At 48.6% G+C, this 18,219-nt stretch overlaps 1 protein-coding gene and 1 non-coding gene across 4 annotated transcripts in view; one reads left to right on the forward strand and one right to left on the reverse strand.

The window, feature by feature from the left end:
* Window positions 1-82: 82 nt before the first annotated feature.
* The window catches only part of NOL9 (nucleolar protein 9), a 28,339-nt gene continuing 10,202 nt past the window's right edge, over window positions 83-18,219 (forward strand). The window contains exons 1-6 of one of the 3 annotated variants that reach the window (XM_030913297.1): window positions 83-562; window positions 4,602-4,821; window positions 6,005-6,132; window positions 10,909-11,044; window positions 11,167-11,263; window positions 13,510-13,607. In XM_030913297.1, coding sequence (XP_030769157.1) covers window positions 173-562; window positions 4,602-4,821; window positions 6,005-6,132; window positions 10,909-11,044; window positions 11,167-11,263; window positions 13,510-13,607 — 1,069 coding nt within the window. In that variant the 5' untranslated portion in view covers window positions 83-172. Of the gene's footprint in view, window positions 563-4,601; window positions 4,822-6,004; window positions 6,133-10,908; window positions 11,045-11,166; window positions 11,264-13,509; window positions 13,608-18,219 lie in introns of those variants that run through there. The other 2 variants (XM_030913298.1, XM_030913299.1) reach the window with 2 other exon arrangements.
* On the reverse strand, window positions 14,530-14,639 carry LOC115892506. Its single transcript, XR_004052384.1, has one exon. It is a non-coding gene; the product is annotated as a U6 spliceosomal RNA (small nuclear RNA).

Genomic DNA, 18,219 nt, shown 5'->3' on the forward strand with positions numbered 1-18,219 from the left:
CTCGGTGGAGCCCCTCGACCAGGCCGGCAGGAGCCTCCTAGTGTGCTTCCGGAGGTTGTCGGCAGAGGACGCTGGCGGCTCCGAGGCCGCTCCTTTCGGCAGCTGGGCGGGCAGAGGGGCGGAGCGACGGGATTTCGCGAGATTATCGCGCGGTAGGGGCCCAGTATCCAGCATGGCGGACTCGGGGTTGCTGCTAAAGCGGGGTTCCTGCCGTTCCACTTGGCTGCGGGCCCGCAAGGCCCGGCCCCAGCTCATCCTCAGCCGCCGGCCCCGCCGCCGGCTCGGGACCCTGCGCTGGTGCGGTCGGCGGCGCCTACGGCGGCGATTACTGCAAGCCCAGGCGGCCGGCGTGGACTGGAGGGAGGGAGCCCGTCAGGTGTCGCGCGCGGCGGCGGCCGGGAGACCCAAGACCGCGACCCCCAGCCCGATCCCTAGCCCGACCCCGGCCTCCGAACCCGAATCCGAATTCGAATCCGCCTCGAGTTGCCGCCGGCCTCTCCTCATCCCGCCGGTGCGGCCAGTGGGCCCGGGCCGCGCGTTACTACTGCTGCCGGTCGAGCAGGTAGGTGGGGGGACGCCGGCAGGAGTCCCCCAGGGCAGGGAGGGCTGGAGAGGCAGCCCCAGGAGAGCTGCAGGGTAGGAGAGGACCGTGGTCCCCCTGGCCTCTTCTTTGGCTGTCAGTCGGATTCAAGTCCATCTTCTTGGTGCTGGCAGCTAGGCTCCCCTAAGCAGCAGAGTAACAGGTACCCTGCTAAGGGGTCCCTAGGCCTTAAGAGCTAAAGGGACTTTATTTTGTTTTCTTTTTTTTTTTTTTTTTTTTGAGACAAAGTCTCACTCTGTTCCCCAGGTTGGGATGCAGTGGCGCGATGTCGGCTCACTGCAGCCTCCGCCCCCGGTCTCAAGTGCTTCTCGTGCCTCAGCCTCCTGAGTAGCTAGGACTACAGGAGTGCGCCACCTCGCCCGGCTTATTTTTGTATTTTTATTTGTGTTTTCTTTGAGACAGAGTTTCACTCTTGTCGCCCAGGCTGGAGTGCAGTGGCGTAGTCTCGGCTCACTGCAACCTCTGCCTCCAGAGTTCAAGTGATTGTCCCGCCTCAGCCTCCCAAGTAGCTGGATTTTTTTTTTTTTTTTTTTTTTGAGACGGAGTCTCGCTCTGTCGCCCTGGCTGGAGTGCAGTGGCCGGATCTCAGCTCACTGCAAGCTCCGCCTCCCGGGTTTACGCCATTCTCCTGCCTCAGCCTTCTGAGTGGCTGGGACTACAGGCGCCTGCCACCTCGCCCGGCTAGTTTTTTGTATTTTTTAGTAGAGACGGGGTTTCACCGTGTTCGCCAGGATGGTCTGGATCTCCTGACCTCGTGATCCGTCCGTCTCGGCCTCCCAAAGTGCTGGCTGGGATTACAGGCTTGAGCCACCGCGCCCGGCCAAATTTCGTATTTTTAATAGAGACGGGGTTTCACCCTGTTGGTCAGGCTCATCTCGAACTCCTGACCTCAGGTGATGCACCTCCTAAAGTGCTGGGATTACAGGCGTGAGCCACTGCCCCTGGTCTAATTTTTGTATATTTGGTAGAGACAAGGTTTCCCCATGTTGGCCAGGCTGACCTCAAGTGACCCACTTGCCTCGGCCTCCGAAGTGCTGGCTGGGCTTACAGGCGGGAACCGCGGCGCCCGGCCCTGAAAGGGATTTTTTTTTTTTTTTTTTTGAGACGTAGTCTTGCTCTGAGGCCAGACTGGAGTGCAGTGGCGCGATCTCTGGGCTCACTGCAACCTCCACATCCCGGGTTGAAGCGATTCCCCTGGTTCAGTCTCCCGAGTAGCTGGGACTACAGGCGCGCACCACCTCACCCGGCTATATTTTTGTATTTTTAGTAGAGATGGGGGTTTCACCATGTTAGCCAGGATAGTCTCGATCTCCTGACCTTGTGATCCACCCTCCTCAGCCTCCCAAAGTGCTGGGATTACAGGTGTGAACCACTGCACCTGGAACCCTGAAAGGGATCTTAATAGTTTAAAAAAAAAAAAAAAAAAAAAAAAAAGATTGCAATTACTGAGAGCTCAGAAATTCCAGGATTTAAGGTTCTAAGTGTTTTGGGCTTTGAACCCATTTAAACATCCAGCTCTCTTATGGAGTAGTTGCCCCTATCTCTAAGTATGTTTACAGATGAAGAGACAGGTTGGATAACTTACACAGTAGAGGGAGAGCTAGGAGTCAAACTCAGGCAGCCTGATTCTTAACATGGACGCCATTTCTGGAAGATTCCCTGTCTAATGCTGGAGGGAAGACAGAACCCAGGAAGTTCTGGAAGAGACTTGGCAAGATGTGGGTCTTTAAAAGGACAGAGTGGTAGAGTCTGTCTGAACCAGGAGCACAGAGCCGAGTTCACAGTCACCATGCTCTCTCTGTAGCTGCCATGGGGTATGATCTAAGGTTAAAAATACAAAGTATGGGCCAGGCATGGTGGCTCACACCTATAATCCCAGCACTTTGGGAGGCTGAAGCTGGCAGATCACCTGAGGTCAGAAGTTTGGGACCAGCCTGACCAACATGGTGAAACTTCGTCTCTACTAAAAATACAAAAATTAGCTGAGTGTGATGGCACACTCCTGTAATCCCAGCTAGGAAGAAAGGAAGAAAGGAAGGGCCGGATGCAGTGTCTCATGCCTGTAATACCAGCACTTCGGGAGGCCGAGGCAGACCAGGCTGGTCTCAAACTCCTGACCTCAGGTGATCCGCCCACCTAGGCTTCTCAAAGTGCTGAGATTACAGGCATGAGCCACTGTGCCCAGCTCTCTCTTTTCCTTTTCCTTTCTTTTTTTTTTTTTTTTTTTTGAGGCGGAGTCTCGCTCTGTCGCCCGGACTGGAGTGCAGTGGCCCGATCTCAGCTCACTGCAAGCTCCGCCTCCCGGGTTTGCGCCATTCTCCCGCCTCAGCCTCCCGAGTAGCTGGGACTACAGGCGCCCGCCACCTCGCCCAGCTAGTTTTTTTTGTATTTTTAGTAGAGACGGGGTTTCACTGTGTTAGCCAGGATGGTCTCGATCTCCTGACCTCGTGATCCGCCCGTCTCGGCCTCCCAAAGTGCTGGGATTACAGGCTTGAGCCACCGCGCCCGGCCTCCTTTTCCTTTCTTTCCTTCCTTTTCCCCTCCCTCCCTCCCCCTCCTTCGTTTCTTTTCCCCTCCCTCCCTCTCTCCTTCCTCTCACTCTGCCACCCAGGCTGGAGTGCAGTGGTACAGTCTCGGCTCACTGCAAGCTCCGCCTCCTGGGTTCACACCATTCTGCCTCAGCCTCCTGAGTAGCTGGGACTACAGGCGCCCACCACCATACCTGGCCAATTTTTTTGTATTTTTTTTTAGTAGCGATGGGGTTTCACCGTGTTAGCCAGGATGGTCTCGATCTCCTGACATTGTGATCTGCTCGCCTCGGCCTCCCAAATGCTGGGATTACAGACGTGAGCCTCTGTGTCCGGCCAATATTTGATTTTCTGTGCCTGAATGAGTTTGCTGAGGATAATGGCTTCTAGCTCCATCCATGTCCCTGCAAAGGACATGATCTCATTCCTTTTTATGACTGCAGTCTTTTAAAATTTTTTATTTTATTTAATTTTTATTTATTTATTTATTTTTGAGACAGTATTACTGTCACCCAGGCTGCAGTGTACCGGCTTGATCTTAGCTCACTGCAGCCTTTGCCTCTGGGTTCAAGTGATTCTTATGCCTCACCCTCTGGGGTAGCTGGGATTACAGGCACATGCCCAGCTAATTTTTGTAGTTTTAGTAGAGATGGTGGCAGTGGGAGTGGGGTGCTGGGGGATTTGCCATGTTGTCCAGGCTGGTCTCAAACTCCTGGCCTCAAGTGATCCCCCCACCTCCTTCTCCCAGAGTTCCAGGGTTACTGGCGTGAGCCACCGTGCCTGGCCCAATATTTATTATTGATGGAGTGGAGTGGTGTAATTATGGCTCACTGCAGCCTCTACCTCCGAGACTCAACCAGTCTACCCATCTCAGCCTCCCAAGTAACTAGGACCACAGATGCATGTCACTACACACTGCTAATTTTTAAATGTTTTGTAAACAGAGGTCTCACTCTGTTGCGCAGGCTGATCTTGAGCTCCTGGGCTCAAGTGATCCTCCTGCCTCATCTTCACGAGTGTGAGCCACTGCGCTTGGCCTTACCTGCCTTTTAATGTGTGAATAGCAAGTTAAGATTTTAGAATCTGGCCAGGTGCGGTGGCTCATGCCTGTAATCCCAGCACTTTGGGAGGCCGAGGCTGGTGGATCACCTGAGGTCGGGAGTTCGAGACCAGCCTGACCAACATGGAGAAACCCCCGTCTCTACTAAAAATACAAAATTAGCCGATCATGGTGGCACATGCGTGTAATCCCAGCTACTCGGGAGGCTGAGGCAGGAGAACCGCTTGAACCTGGGAGGCGGAGGTTGCAGTGAGCCGAGATGGCGCCGTTGCACTCCAGCCTGGGCAACAAGAGTGAAACTGTCTCAAAAAAAAAAAAGAAAAAGAAAAAAGAAAAAAAAGATTTTAGAATGTTTCAGTCATTAGTGACAGGATGTATAATATTTGTTCTTTCTGTTTTCTTTCCATGCTAGGGTTTTACTTTCAGTGGCATCTGCCGTGTGACCTGCCTCTATGGCCAGGTGCAGGTATTTGGTTTTACCATCAGCCAAGGCCAGCCTGCCCGAGACGTCTTCTCTGTGTATACCCACTCTTGCTTGAGTATCCATGCGCTTCATTACTCGTTGCCTGAGAAAAGCAAGAAAGAACTCAAAAGGGAAGCCCGGAATTTGCTCAAATCTCATCTTAACCTTGGTAATGAAAAGAACTGGGTAATTTACTGAGGGTCTACTGTGCTAATGCTAATTAATAATTTTTAGGGCTGAGCGCAGTGGCTCACGCCTGTAATCCCAACACTTTGGGAGGCCGACGTGGGCGGATCACGAGGTCAGGAGATCGAGACCATCCTGGCTAACACGGTGAAACCCCGTCTCTACTAAAAATACAAAAATAAATTAGCCAAGCGTGGTGGCGGGCGCCTGTAGTCCCAGCTACTTGGGAGGCTGAGGCAGGAGAATGGCGTGAACCTGGGAGGTGAAGCTTGCAGTGAGTGGAGATCGTGTCACTGCACTCCAGCCTGGGTGACACAGTAAGACTCCGTCTCAAAATAAATAAATAAATAGAAATAAAAATAAAAATGCAAAAAATTAGCGGGGCGTGGTGGTGGGAGGCTGAGACAGGAGAATGGTGTGAACCTGGGAGGCGGAGCTTGTAGTAAGCCGAGATCGGGCCACTGCCCTGCAGCGTGGGCGACAGAGTGAGACTCTGCTTCAAAAAAAAAATTTTTTTTAGTTGCTTACTATGGTCCAGACAGTGTTCCAAGGACTTTGCTATATATATATAAACCCTTACAAGGGGCCTGAAAGTGAAAGTACTATTGTTATCACCATTTTACTGACAAGAAAAATTGTTCAAGGCCACAAAATTATTATATGGCAATCCTGGATTGACTTCTCCCCCCAGGTGTGTTCTTTTTTTTTTTTTTTGAGGTGGAGTCTTGCTCTGTCGCCCAGGCTGGAGTGCAGAGTGCAGTGGCCGGATCTCAGCTCACTGCAAGCTCCGCCTCCCGGGTTCACGCCATTCTCCTGCCTCAGCCTCCCAAGTAGCTGGGACTACAGGCGCCCGCCACCACGCTTGGCTAATTTTTTTTTTGTATTTTTAGTAGAGACGGGGTTTCACTGTGTTAGCCAGGATGGTCTCGATCTCCTGACCTCGTGATCCACCCGTCTCGGCCTCCCAAAGTGCTGGGATTACAGGTGTGAGCCACCGCGCCTGGCCCAGGTGTGTTCTTAGTATGCAGTATGGCCCCCTGAAAAAGGCTCTCAACCATCATTCCTACTCCTAAAGTTGATAGTTTAGCCGAGGAGATGGCAGTCCTAAAGGGTGTGGAATGTAATGAAGTTAGTGCTTCTAAGGTGGTTTCTTTTTCTCTTTACAGATGACAGGCGTTGGTCGATGCAGAATTTTTCTCTTCAGTGTTCCATTGTGTTGTTAGAACATCTGGAAACTGCCTCTGTAAACTTCATAACCAGCTATCCAGGTTCATCCTACATTTTTGTGCAAGAGGTAGAACCCGTTTTTATTCAGAGATTTGCTAATTACTTGCACCAAAACAGTGATATCAAATGACTATGTAGGATGTTGTCTTGGAAGAGCAGTTTGTCCATATAGTGCTCTCGGTTCTACAGAATGTAATATGTGTATACAGAAAATAGTATAGAAAGGTATATCGTGAAAAATGTTCGTCCTCCTCTCCTCAGTTTCATTCCTCAGCCAGCATTTTATATCGTAGTTGGTTATGTGCTTTTTGGGTTTTTATTAACACCATGCTCCAGCCCTGCTTTTTTGTTTTTTTTTTTTTTTTTTGAGACTGAGTCTCTGTCACTCAGGCTGGAGTGTAGTGGTGTGACCTCAACCTCACTGCAACCCCGGCTTCCCAGGGTCAAGTGATTCTCCTACCTCAGCCTCTCAAGTAGCTGGGATTACAGGCGCCTGCCACCATGCCCAGCTAATTTTTGTTTTCTTGTTTTTTGTTTTTTGTTTTGAGATGGAGTCTCACTCTGTCACCAGGCCGGAGTGCCGTGGTGCAATGTCGGCTCACTGCAACCTCCGCCTCCTGAGTTCAAGTGATTTTCCTGCCTCAGCCTCCTGAGTAGCTGGGACCACAGGTGCATGCCACCATGCCCGGCTAATTTTTGTGTTTTTTAGTACAGACAGGGTTTCACCATGTTGGCCAGTCTGGTCTCAAATTCCTGACCTCAGGTGATCCACCCACCTCTGCCTTGCCTCCTAAAGTACTGGGATTATAGGTATGAGCCACCACGCCTGGCCTTTTTTGGGATTTTTAATGGTTGTCTTTATATCTCCGTTTATTAATTTGAGATAATAAAAATTTTCTCTAAACTATGAATGAGTAGTTTAAATGTACTTATATTTTCTTTTACCTCTTTCCTTACCTCTAATTTTTAACGAGTCTAAATTTTTATTACTCAAAAAGGCTTCATTTTTTATTTAGCTTTCTGACTCTGTGCTTGTGCCTTGAACACTTCTACAATGATGTTCTCCTCCTCAAGAAGGAAAGCATGCTTGATCCTGTCTTGAACACATTTAGCACACATGGAACCACCGTAGGCTCTGCTGACATGTTTTTTGTTTTGGACAATCTCATAAGAACTTTAGATCTTGGCCGGGCGCGGTGACTCCTGCCTGTAATCCCAGCACTTTGGGAGGCCGAAGTGGGCAGATCACTTCAGGTCAGGAGTTGAAGACCAGCCTGGCCAACATGGTGAAACCCCATCTCTACTAAAAATATAAAAAATTAGCTGGGCGTGGGGCACGTGCCTGTAATCTCAGCTACTCCAGAGGCTGAGGCGAGAGAATCGCTGGAACCTGGGAGGCGGAGGTTGCAATGAGCGGAGATTGCACCACTGCACTCCAGCCTGGGAGACAGAGTGAGAATCCGTCTCAAAAAAAAAGAACTTTAGGTCTCGTGGCATGGACCCCTCGAAGCCTGCGTGGGCCCACGCCAATGCAGATTTTGGTGTTTTCGCAACCTTCTTGTTACAGAGACAAACAATTTTATTACCGGGGTTCAGGAGGCTCTAACAAAACGAGGCTGTATTGTAGGAAGCCTATGACAGTGTATTGTAGGAACCCTATCACGGTGTATTGTAGGAAGCCTAGCATGGTGTATTGTAGGAACCCTATCACGGTGTATTGTAGGAAGCCTAGCATGGTGTATTGTAGGAAGCCTAGCACGGTGTATTGTAGGAAAGTCTATGATGGTGTGTCAAATGCTGGACCATTCTCACTTCCTGTAGACAACGTCCCTAGAAGAGAGCTTTTATTTGTATTTTTGAGATAAAGTCTCTGTTGCCCAGGCTGGAGTGCAGTGGCAAGATCTCAGCTCACTGCAGCCTCAACCTTTCCGGGCTCAGGTGATCCTCCCACCGGAGCCTCTCAGTAGCTGGGATTACAGGTACACGCCATGACTCCCGGCTAATTTTTGTAGTTTTTGTAGAGATAGGATTTTGCCGTGTTGCCCAGGCTGGTCACGAACTCTTGGACCCAAGCAATCCACCTGCCTCCAAAAGTGCTGAGATTACAGGTGTGAGCCACCGTGTCCAGCCTCATCTCTAAATTTTTGCTGTCCATATTATTCATTTCCTTAAGTTCTTTTTTTTTTTCCATTTCCTTAAGTTCTATTACTATAATTGTCTCCCATGGGCCAGTAGGTGGAGTCTAATCTGCAGGATTGGCAGACAGACTGGGTATGTGAGGGGTGAGGAAGGATCAAGGAATCACAGCGGGTTTTCGGCTTCACCACTGAGGTGCATGTAGTTGCCATTAACTGGGACGGAGTCACTGCAGGAGGAGTGGGTTTCGATTTGTTAACCTTGAGATGCCTGGTAGATACCCAGCTGGACATGTCAAGTGGGCAGTTGAATATATGAGTCTGGAGTTCAGGGAAGAGTTTGGAGGTGGAAATATGGGAGCCTTCAGCAGAGAGGATACCCAGGCTACCAGATGCAATAATAATGCCTATGGAGTTGAATAGATAGAAACAAGGTGGTTCCAGCTCTGAGCCCTAGGGCACTCCAAGAAGAGGTCCAGGCAAAGATGAGGGAGCAGCAGATAGTCATTGGTTTTGGTGGAAAACCCAGTGTGTGATGTCCTGTAGGTCAGGAAGTCTTTAAATGAAACTTAACTGAACAGCAGTGATAAATGCTGCTGGTGGTCAGGTGAGATCTGAGAAAGCGCTGGCTGTAGAGGCCGGGAAGTAGCCTGATTGGAATGGGGTCAAGAGCCTGGGCAGAGAGGGACTCACGGGTCTAGTAGTAAAGTATTTTGCTTTGGTAGACGTTAGCTGTAAAGGGAAGGAAAGAATTGAAGCAGTAGTTGGAGGGGTAAGTATGATCAGGAGAGTTTTGTAATTTTGTTAAGATGGATGAAAACATGCTGGAACATGGCAGATGGGAATGATCCAGAGGAGAGGGGAGGTAACCATGCAGCTGAGAGAGGAGAGGCTGCCGGAACTATGTCTGTAAGTTGGCTACTAGGGATGGTTCCGGTTCTGGCATCATGTGGCCTTAGGAGCACAGCCAGGTCATTCATAGTGGCTGGAGGACGTCCCTAGGAGAGGGCCAGAGGAAGTAGAAGTTGTCCTCTAATTATTTCCTGCTGCACTGGGAAATGGAACCAAGGTCATCACCATGTGGGAAGCAGATAGATACGAGGTGGGTGTGGGGAATTTGAAGTGAAAGGAGAGAGGAAACGAGAGTGGGACAGTGAACGGACTGTTGTGGTTGCCTGTTAGTCCACTGCAGAGTCCAGTAGCTGGACCAGGACTGCAGAGGAGGAGATGGAATTGTCTGTTCTCAAGCCTTTGTTACTGAAAGTGAATGTTCCAGATGCCATTGGGCAGCGACATTCTTTTTACATTTATTTTCAGCTTTATCTGTTTTTTTCTGGGACTTCACCACCACTCTTCATATTTCTTATGCTCTTTCTTGGATACTTTTCTCCCTATCCCACCCTCTGGATGTGTCAGTAGATTCTGGAGTTGTTTTTTCACATAAGGAAGATAGTAAACTTGATTATCTAATTTTATTAGATGTTCTTGTTTTGCCCTCAGTGATTGATAATTGCACATAGTGTAGAATGGTTGGTTCAGAAGACTTTTTTCTCAAATTGTTGAAGGCCTTGTTCTATTGTTTTCTAGGATCCAGCATTACCGATATGAAGTCCACACTAGGCTGCTTCTCTCTTTTTTTTTTTATTTTTTTATTTTTTTGAGACACAGACACAGTCTTGCTCTGTTGCCCAGGCTGGAGTGCAGTGCCACAATCTTGACCCACTGCAACCTCCACCTCCTGGGTTCAGACGATTCTTGTGCTTCAGCCTCCCAAGTAGCTGGGATTACAGGCGTGCACCACTGCACCCAGACTGCTTCACATTTCTTTATGATGTCTTTTTTTTTTTTTTGAGACGGAGTTTCGCTCTTGTTGCCCAGGCTGGAGTGCAATGGCGTGATCTCAGCTCACTGCACCCTCCGCCTCCCGGGTTCAAGCAATTCTCCTGCCTCAGCCTCCAGAGTAGCTGGGATTACAGAGATGTGCCACCATGTCAGGCTAATTTTGTATTTTTAGTAGAGACAGGGTTTCTCCATGTTGAGGCTGGTCTCGAACTCCTGACCTCAGGTGATCTGCCTGTGTCGGCCTCCCAAAGTGGTGGGATTACAGGCGTGAGCCACCGCGCCCGGCCTGTGATGTCTTTATTCTCAGTGTTGATGAATTGCAAGAGCATATGCTCATGGAGGGGGTCCCTTCCTTCATCCTCTTCTGTGGTGAGCTGGTTCCAACTGAGCCTTACCTGCCTCAGCAAGGGTCTGCTCTTCCTTTCCTTGGATTGCTTTTCCAGTCCTGAACTTGACAGACCTGTGTTCTCCCTCCTTTCAACTCTGTTTACATATGTTCTGTGTGTTTTTGCTTTATGTTTTCAGAGGTTGCCTTGACTTAATTCTACATCACTCACCTGGTCTAGAGCCAGGGCCCCCTACTGAATGCTTCCTCTGCAGTCATGTCTTACCAGGCATTATCTTTTTCTCTGGAGTCTGCTGTGGAGGCAATGGCAGCTCGGGAGAAAGCAGTAACTGAAAACAGATGTGGATAACTCAGGAATGGAGTTGGCAACACTTGTCGATGGGCTGGATTTTGGGGCAGGAGACAAAGGGAGGAAACAGTTTATCTTCTCTGGCTCACAACTGGGTGAGGCTTGTTTAATTTAGTACTGAAGAAAAAACTATGCATTTTTTAACCTGAAAGTTTAAATTGTTGATTTCAGAGTCCAACTCCCCAGATTAAACCTGAATATTTAGCCTTGAGGTCTGTTGGCATCAGAAGAGAGAAAAAAAGGAAAGGCCTTCAGTTAACCGAGAGTACCCTTTCAGCTCTGGAAGAGTTGGTCAATGTTTCCTGTGGTGAGTAATACACGTTGATCACCCTGAGTGTCTGTCCACCAAACCCTCAGATGATTATTCGTCATAATTCGAGTCCAATGAAGATGGCTAATTCTAGCGATCAATGTTTGTTTCCCCTTCAGAAGAAGTAGATGGCTGCCCTGTCATTCTGGTTTGTGGATCCCAGGATGTTGGAAAGTCAACATTTAATAGATACCTGATTAACCAGTTGTTAAATAGGTAAGAGTGCTTTTCTTATGGCTTTGACACATTGCTAGGTTTTTGGCATTAAGTGGGATTTTTGATGTGGAGGGAGTGCTTCTTGGCTTCTGGCTAGAGATTACATACAGTTCTAAAGCTGCCCAGCTGAGGTATCTGGTCCTCACTGCCCTCTGCTTTGCAGTGTATGACAATGCTCTAGCGTGGGCTGACTGCCTTGCCTGCAGGTGAACTTCCAAGAGGAGACACTTGGTCTCAGAGTCTGTATTCATGAGTTCTGGTGTATGTGTGTGGTTTGTTTTGTTTTTTTTTTCAGACAGGGTCTCCCTCAGGCTGGAGTGCAGTGACACAATCATACCTCATAGTCTTGAACTCCTGGGCTCAAGCGATCCTCCCACCTCAGCCTCCTAAGCAGCTGGGACTACAGCCATGGGCCACCATGCCTGGCTAATTTTCTTATTTTAATTTTTTTTGTAGGGATGAGGTCTTGCTGTGTTGCCCAGTCTGGTCTTGAACTCCTGGGAATTTTCTTTTTTTTTTTTTTTTTTTTTTTTTTGAGACGGTGTCTCACTCTGTCGCTCGGGCTGGAGTGCAGTGGCCGGATCTCAGCTCACTGCAAGCTCCGCCTCCCGGGTTTACGCCATTCTCCTACCTCAGCCTCCCGAGTAGCTGGGACTACAGGTGCCCGCCACCTCGCCCGGCTAGTTTTTTGTATTTTTTAGTAGAGACGGGGTTTCACAGTGTGAGCCAGGATGGTCTGGATCTCCTGACCTCGTGATGCGCCCATCTTGGCCTCCCAAAGTGCTGGGATTACAGGCTTGAGCCACTGCGCCTGGCCTTTTTTTTTTTTTGAGATGGAGTCTCGCTCTGTCGCCCAGGCTGGAGTGCAGTAGCGCAATCTTGGCTCACTGCAAGCCCCGCCTCCCGGGTTCACACCATTCTCCTGCCTCAGCCTCCCAAGTAGCTGGGACTACAGGTGCCCGCCACCACGCCTGGCTAATTTTTTGTATTTTTTTTTTTTTTTTTTTTTTGAGACAGAGTCTTGCTCTGTCGCCCGGGCTGGAGTGCAGTGGCCAGATCTCGGCTCACTGCAAGCTCCGCCTCCCGGGTTTATGCCATTCTCCTGCCTCAGCCTCCCGAGTAGCTGGGACTACAGGCGCCCGCCACCTCGCCTGGCTAGTTTTTTTTTTTGTATTTTTTAGTAGAGACGGGGTTTCACCGTGTTAGCCAGGATGGTCTCGATCTCCTGACCTCGTGATCCGCCTGCCTCGGCCTCCCAAAGTGCTGGGATTACAGGCTTGAGCCACCGTGCCCGGCCAAATTTTTTGTATTTTTAGTAGAGATGGGGTTTCCCCGTGTTAACCAGGATGGTCTTGATCTCCTGACCTCTCCTGACCTTTTTTCTGACTCTATCTCAAAAAAAAAAAAAAAAAATGGCTGGGCACTGTGGCTTCTGCCTGTAATCCCAGCACTTTGGGAAGCTGAGGTAGGAGGATTGCTTGAGCCCAGGAGTTTGGGACCAGCCTGGGCAACATAATGAGACCCCTGTCTCTACAAAAAATTTAGAAATTAGTCGGGCGTGGTGGCATGTGCCTGTGGTCCCACCTACTTGGGAGGCTAAGGAGAGAGTATTGCTTGAGCCCAGGAGGTCGAGGCTGCAGTGAGTTCTGATCCCTGTACTCCAGCCTGGGTGACTCAGTGACACCCTGTCTCAAGAAAAAAATAAACTTACGTGAAAGATGGCCAGGTGTGGTGGCTCATGCCTATAATCCCAGCACTTTAGGAGGCCGAGGCGGGTGGATCACTTGAGGTCAGGAATTCAAGACCAGCCTAGCCAACATGGCGAAACCCTGTCTCTACTAAAAATACAAAAATTAGCCGGGCGTGGTGCCACATGCCTGTAATCCCAGCTACTGGGGAGGGTGAGGCAGGAGAATTGCTCGAGCCTGGGAAACGGAGTTGTAGCCAGCCGAGATGGCGCCACTGCACTCCAGCCTGGGCGACAGAGCGAGACTCCGTCTGGAAAAAAAATTCTCTGAAAGAGCAAGCTGTGCTCATGTTATAAACGGACACTGTGGCCACGTCTGCACCGCATTTCTCTGCACTCGTTTTTAAACAGCGACTGTCATCTTGGGGCTTCACTTCAAAGTGCTGTGGGGGGTGGATTAGGCCTGTGTGTCACGTGAAATCTTTACTGTCTGATTATCCTTTCTACCGAGTAAAGCTAGTTAGGATTTTCTTTCTTTTTTCTTTTTAAAAATTTGCAGTCTTCCCTGCGTTGACTATTTGGAATGTGATCTGGGACAGACAGAATTTACCCCTCCTGGTTGCATTTCTTTACTTAACATTACAGAACCAGTTCTGGGTATGTATTATGTATTTCTCGAATGTCTTGGTTTTATGAAATTCGTATGTAATGATGCTTACCAAAACTTAAAAATAGAAGAGTATAAAATATTAAAAGTGAACATGCATCTGCCAAACTCAGGGTCTTTCCATAACTTGTTCCTCTAACCTCCAAAATCAAACTATGGGGTTTTCTCATTTTAGGAAATGGATCTGCTACTCATTTTGTTCTGTGAAATTAATTGGGTGTGGTGGCAAAAATTACTTTGTTTTATGTAAATTAGAAACACACGTTTCCCTAACTCTGTTGCCCAGGCTGGAGTGCAGTGGCCCGATCTTGGCTCACTGCAAGCTCCGCCTCCCAGGTTCATGCCATTCTCCTGCCTCAGCCTCCCGGGTGGCTGGGACTACAGGCGCCCGCCACCATGTCTAGCTAATTTTTTGTATTTTTAGTAGAGATGGGGTTTCACCGTGTTAGGCAGGATGGTCTCGATCTCCTGACTGCGTGATCCACCCGCCTCGGCCTCCCAAAGTGCTGGAATTACGGGCGTGAGCCACCGCGCCCGGCCTTTTTTTTTTTTTTTTTTTTTTTTTTTTTGAGACGGAGTCTCCCTCTGTCGCCCAGGCTGGAGTGCTGTGGTGCAATCTCGGCTCACCACAAGCTCTACCTCCTGGGTTCACACCATTGTCCTGCCTCAGTCTCCTGAGTAGTTGGGACTACAGGCACCCGCCACCACGCCTGACTAATTTTTTGTATTTTTTTAGTAGAGATGGGGTTTCACCGTGTTAGCCAGGATGGTCTTGATCTCCTGACCTTGTGATCCGCAGGCGTCGACCTCCTAAAGTGCTGGGATTACAGTCATGAACCACCACGCCTGGCCCCTAGTGTCCTTTATCTGGTTCAGAACCTAACCCACAGTTCTCCATCTCTTTTTTAAAAAAGTAATATAGAAAATTTCATGAATTTGCATGTTATCCTTGTGCAGGGCCCATTGCCAGTCTTCTCTGTATCATTCCAGTTTTTTAGGGTATGTGCTGCTGAAGTAAGTACCACATTGCTTTCTTTTTTTTTTTTCTTTGAGATGGAGTCTTGCTCTGTCACCCAGGCCTACTGGAGTGCATGGTGTGATCTGTGCTCACTGTAACCTCCGCCTCCTGAGTTGGAGCTGTTTTCCTGCCTCAGCCTCCTGAGTAACTGTGACTACAGGCGCACGCCAGCATGCCCAGCTAATTTTTATATTTTTAGTAAAGACAGGGTTTCACCTTATTGGCCAGTCTGGTCTGGAACTCCTGACCTTAGGTCGTCCACTCACCTCCGACTCCTAAGTGCTGAGATTATAGGCATGAGCCACTGTGCCTGGCCACAACTTTTTTGTGTTGGCAATGGGGTGAGACCCTGTTTCTACAAAAAATCTAAAAATTAGTCAGGTGTGGTTTTCTTGTCATCCCAAAATGAAAACTGTACTCATTAAAGAATAACTGTCAGCCGGGCGCAGTGGCTCACGCCTGTAATCCCAGCATTTTGGGAGGCCAAGGCTGGTGGATCACAAGGTCAGGAGATCAAGACCATCTTGGTTAACTCGGTGAAACCCCATCTCTACTAAAAATACAAAAAATTAGCCGGGTGTGGTGACGGGCGCCTATAGTCCCATCTACTCGGGAGGCTGAGGCAGGAGAATGGCATGAACCCAGGAAGCGGAGCTTGCAGTGAGCCGAGATCGCGCCACTGCACTCCAGCCTGGGTGACAGAGCGAGACTCTGTCTCAAAAAGAAAAAAAAAGAATAAAATCCCTCTTGTCCTCTTTCCTATCCCCTAGAGACTTCACCTCTGTTCTACTTTTTGTCCCTATGAATTTGGCTATTCTCATGTAAGTGGAGTCATCCAATACTTACCCTTTGTCTGGTTTATTTCACTCAGCATAGTATTGTCAGAATCCATCCATGCTGTAGCATGTATCAAAATGTAATTGCTGGCCAGGTACCACGGCTCACACCTGTAATCCCAGCACTTTGGGAGGCCAAGGTGGGCAGATTGCTTGAGCCTGGGAGTTTGAGACCAGGGTAGCATAGTGAAACCCAGTCTCTTTAAAACATTATAAAAATGTATAAAAATTTTTATAATTATAAAAAATTATAAAAATTAGCTGGGCTTGGTGGTCCATGCCTATAGTCCCAGACACTTGGGAGTCTGAGGCAGGAGGATCACTTGAACATGGGAGGTGGAGGCTGCAGTGAGCTGAAATTGCACCATTACACTCCAGCCTGGGCAACAGAGGGAGATTCTATCTCAAAAAAAAAATTAATTCCTTTTCATGGCTGAATGTTATTCAGTTGTATGTTTATATCACATTTAGTTTATCCATTCAGCTGTTGATGGACACTTGGGTTCTTTCCACATTTTGGCTCTCGTGAATAATCCTGCTATGAACATGGGTATTCAAATATCTCCTCCAGATCCTGCTTTCAGTTCTTTCAGGTATATACCAAGGAGTGGAATTGCTGGGTCTTATGGTAGTTCTGTGTTTAACGTTTTGAGAACTGCCAACCGTTTTTCACAGTAGTTGCATTTTACATTCCCAGCAGCAATGCACAAGAGTTCTGATTTCTCCGTATCCTCACCAATGCTTATTTTGATTATAGCTGTCCGAGTTTGTGTGAAGTAATGTCTCATTTTGGTTTTCATTTACATTCCCTTAAATGACTAATGATGTTGAGCATGTGCTTATTGGCCATTTGTATATCTCTTTGGAGAAATGTCTATTCCAGTCCTTGAATATTGCTTGTGTGGTTTGTTTTTTGTTTTTGTTTTTGTTTTTGAGACGGAGTCTTGCTCTTTGCTCTGTCGCCCAGGCTGGAGTGCTGTGGCGCAATCTCGGCTCACTGCAAGCTCCATCTCCTGGGTTCACACCATTCTCCTGCCTCAGCCTCCTGAGTAGTTGGGACTACGGGCACCCACCACCACGCCTGGCTAATTTTTTGTTTTTTTTTTTTTTTTTTTTTTTGAGACAGAGTCTTGCCCTGTCGCCCAGGCTGGAGTGCAGTGGCACGATCTCGGCTCACTGCAAGCTCCGCCTCCCGGGTTCACGCCATTCTCCTGCCTCAGCCTCCCGAGTAGCTGAGACTACAGGCGCCCGCCACCTCGCCCAGCTAATTTTTAGTAGAGACGGGGGGTTTCACCGTGTTAGCCAGCATGGTCTCGATCTCCTGACCTTGTGATCCGCCGGCCTTAGCCTCCTGAAGTGCTGGGATTAAAGGCGTGAGCTACCGCACCTGGCCCACACCTGGCTAAGTTTTAAACAATTAGTTTTAGAGGCAGTGTCTCACTTTGTAGCCTGGGCTGGACCATGCTCTTTTAATTATAACTGCTTTTGAAGTCAGAGAATGTGATACTTCCAACTTTTTTTTTTTTGCTCTTGCTGCCCAGGCTGGAGTGCAGGAGCACGATCTCAGCTCACTGCAACCCGTGCCTCCTGGGTTCAAGCAGTTCTACCTCAGCCTCCCAAGTAGCTGGGATTACAGGCGTGCGCCACCACGCCTGGCTAATTTTTTGTATTTTTAGTAGAGGCGGGGTTTCACCATGTTCGCCAGGCTGGTTTCAAACTCCTGACCTCAGGTGATCCACCTGCCTTGGTCTCCCAAAGTGCTAGAATTATAGGTGTAAGCCACCATGTCCAGCTGACCCTGTCTGTCTTAAAAAAAAGAAAACAAAAAAACTTGGCTCATTATTCTGAATACGTTAATTTATATGTACAATATCCCTATGTATAAGCAGCCGCTCTGTCCTGCCGGCCACCTCCTAGGACCCGTCTGTCTACTGAGCTCCTCTTACGTCCTAGGTTCTGACTGCACCCTTGGCCTGGGCCCTCCAGCTGCGCTGACCCTAGCTACTCCATGGCTCCATCCTTTTTTGAGCACTGTCTTAACTTTCTGGCAAAACAGGAAGTTCTGGGGTCATCTTTCACTTTCTCTTCCATAGCCTTGGAATGAGCTATTTTTCCAGAGAGCCCTGGCTCCTTTCCTTGGAGAGAGATTGAAACCAGAGTTTCAGTACTGTGTCTGCTTGTTGCCTCTGGTGTGTCATTGTTTCTAGATCTCAGTGCACAAAGCTAGCATCTATTACATATTTAAACCCACACATACATATGTGTATGTGTATATATGTATATAGATCTATACTTGTATAGATACCTTTTCTGTTTCATTAAAACCATGAGGCCAGCACGGTGCTTCATGCCTGTAATCCCGGCCTGTGGGAGGCTGAGGCAGGCAGATCACTTGAGGTCAGGAGTTTGAGACCAACTTGGCCAACATAGCAATCCACTCGGGAGGTGGAGGTTGCAGTGAGCTGAGATTGCGCCACTGCACTCCAGCCTGGGTGACACAGTGAGACTCCATCTCAAAAAAATAAAAGGAAAAAAAAGAACGAAAGAAAGCTATGAGTTTCTGACTCATCCGATTCCGGCTTAACATCCCAGGGATCACTCTCATTAGCCTTCCTCACTTTCATATTTGTAAGTTATTCTCTGGTATTAAGAAACCTGGCTATGATTATTTACAATTTATTTGCATATTTGCTCAGTATTCTCTCAACTATGCAGGCTACTCCCTCTGCTACTGGCCACCCCACATCC

The sequence above is a fragment of the Rhinopithecus roxellana genome, chromosome 12, assembly GCF_007565055.1.
Source record: "Rhinopithecus roxellana isolate Shanxi Qingling chromosome 12, ASM756505v1, whole genome shotgun sequence".
Lineage (NCBI taxonomy): Eukaryota > Metazoa > Chordata > Mammalia > Primates > Cercopithecidae > Rhinopithecus > Rhinopithecus roxellana.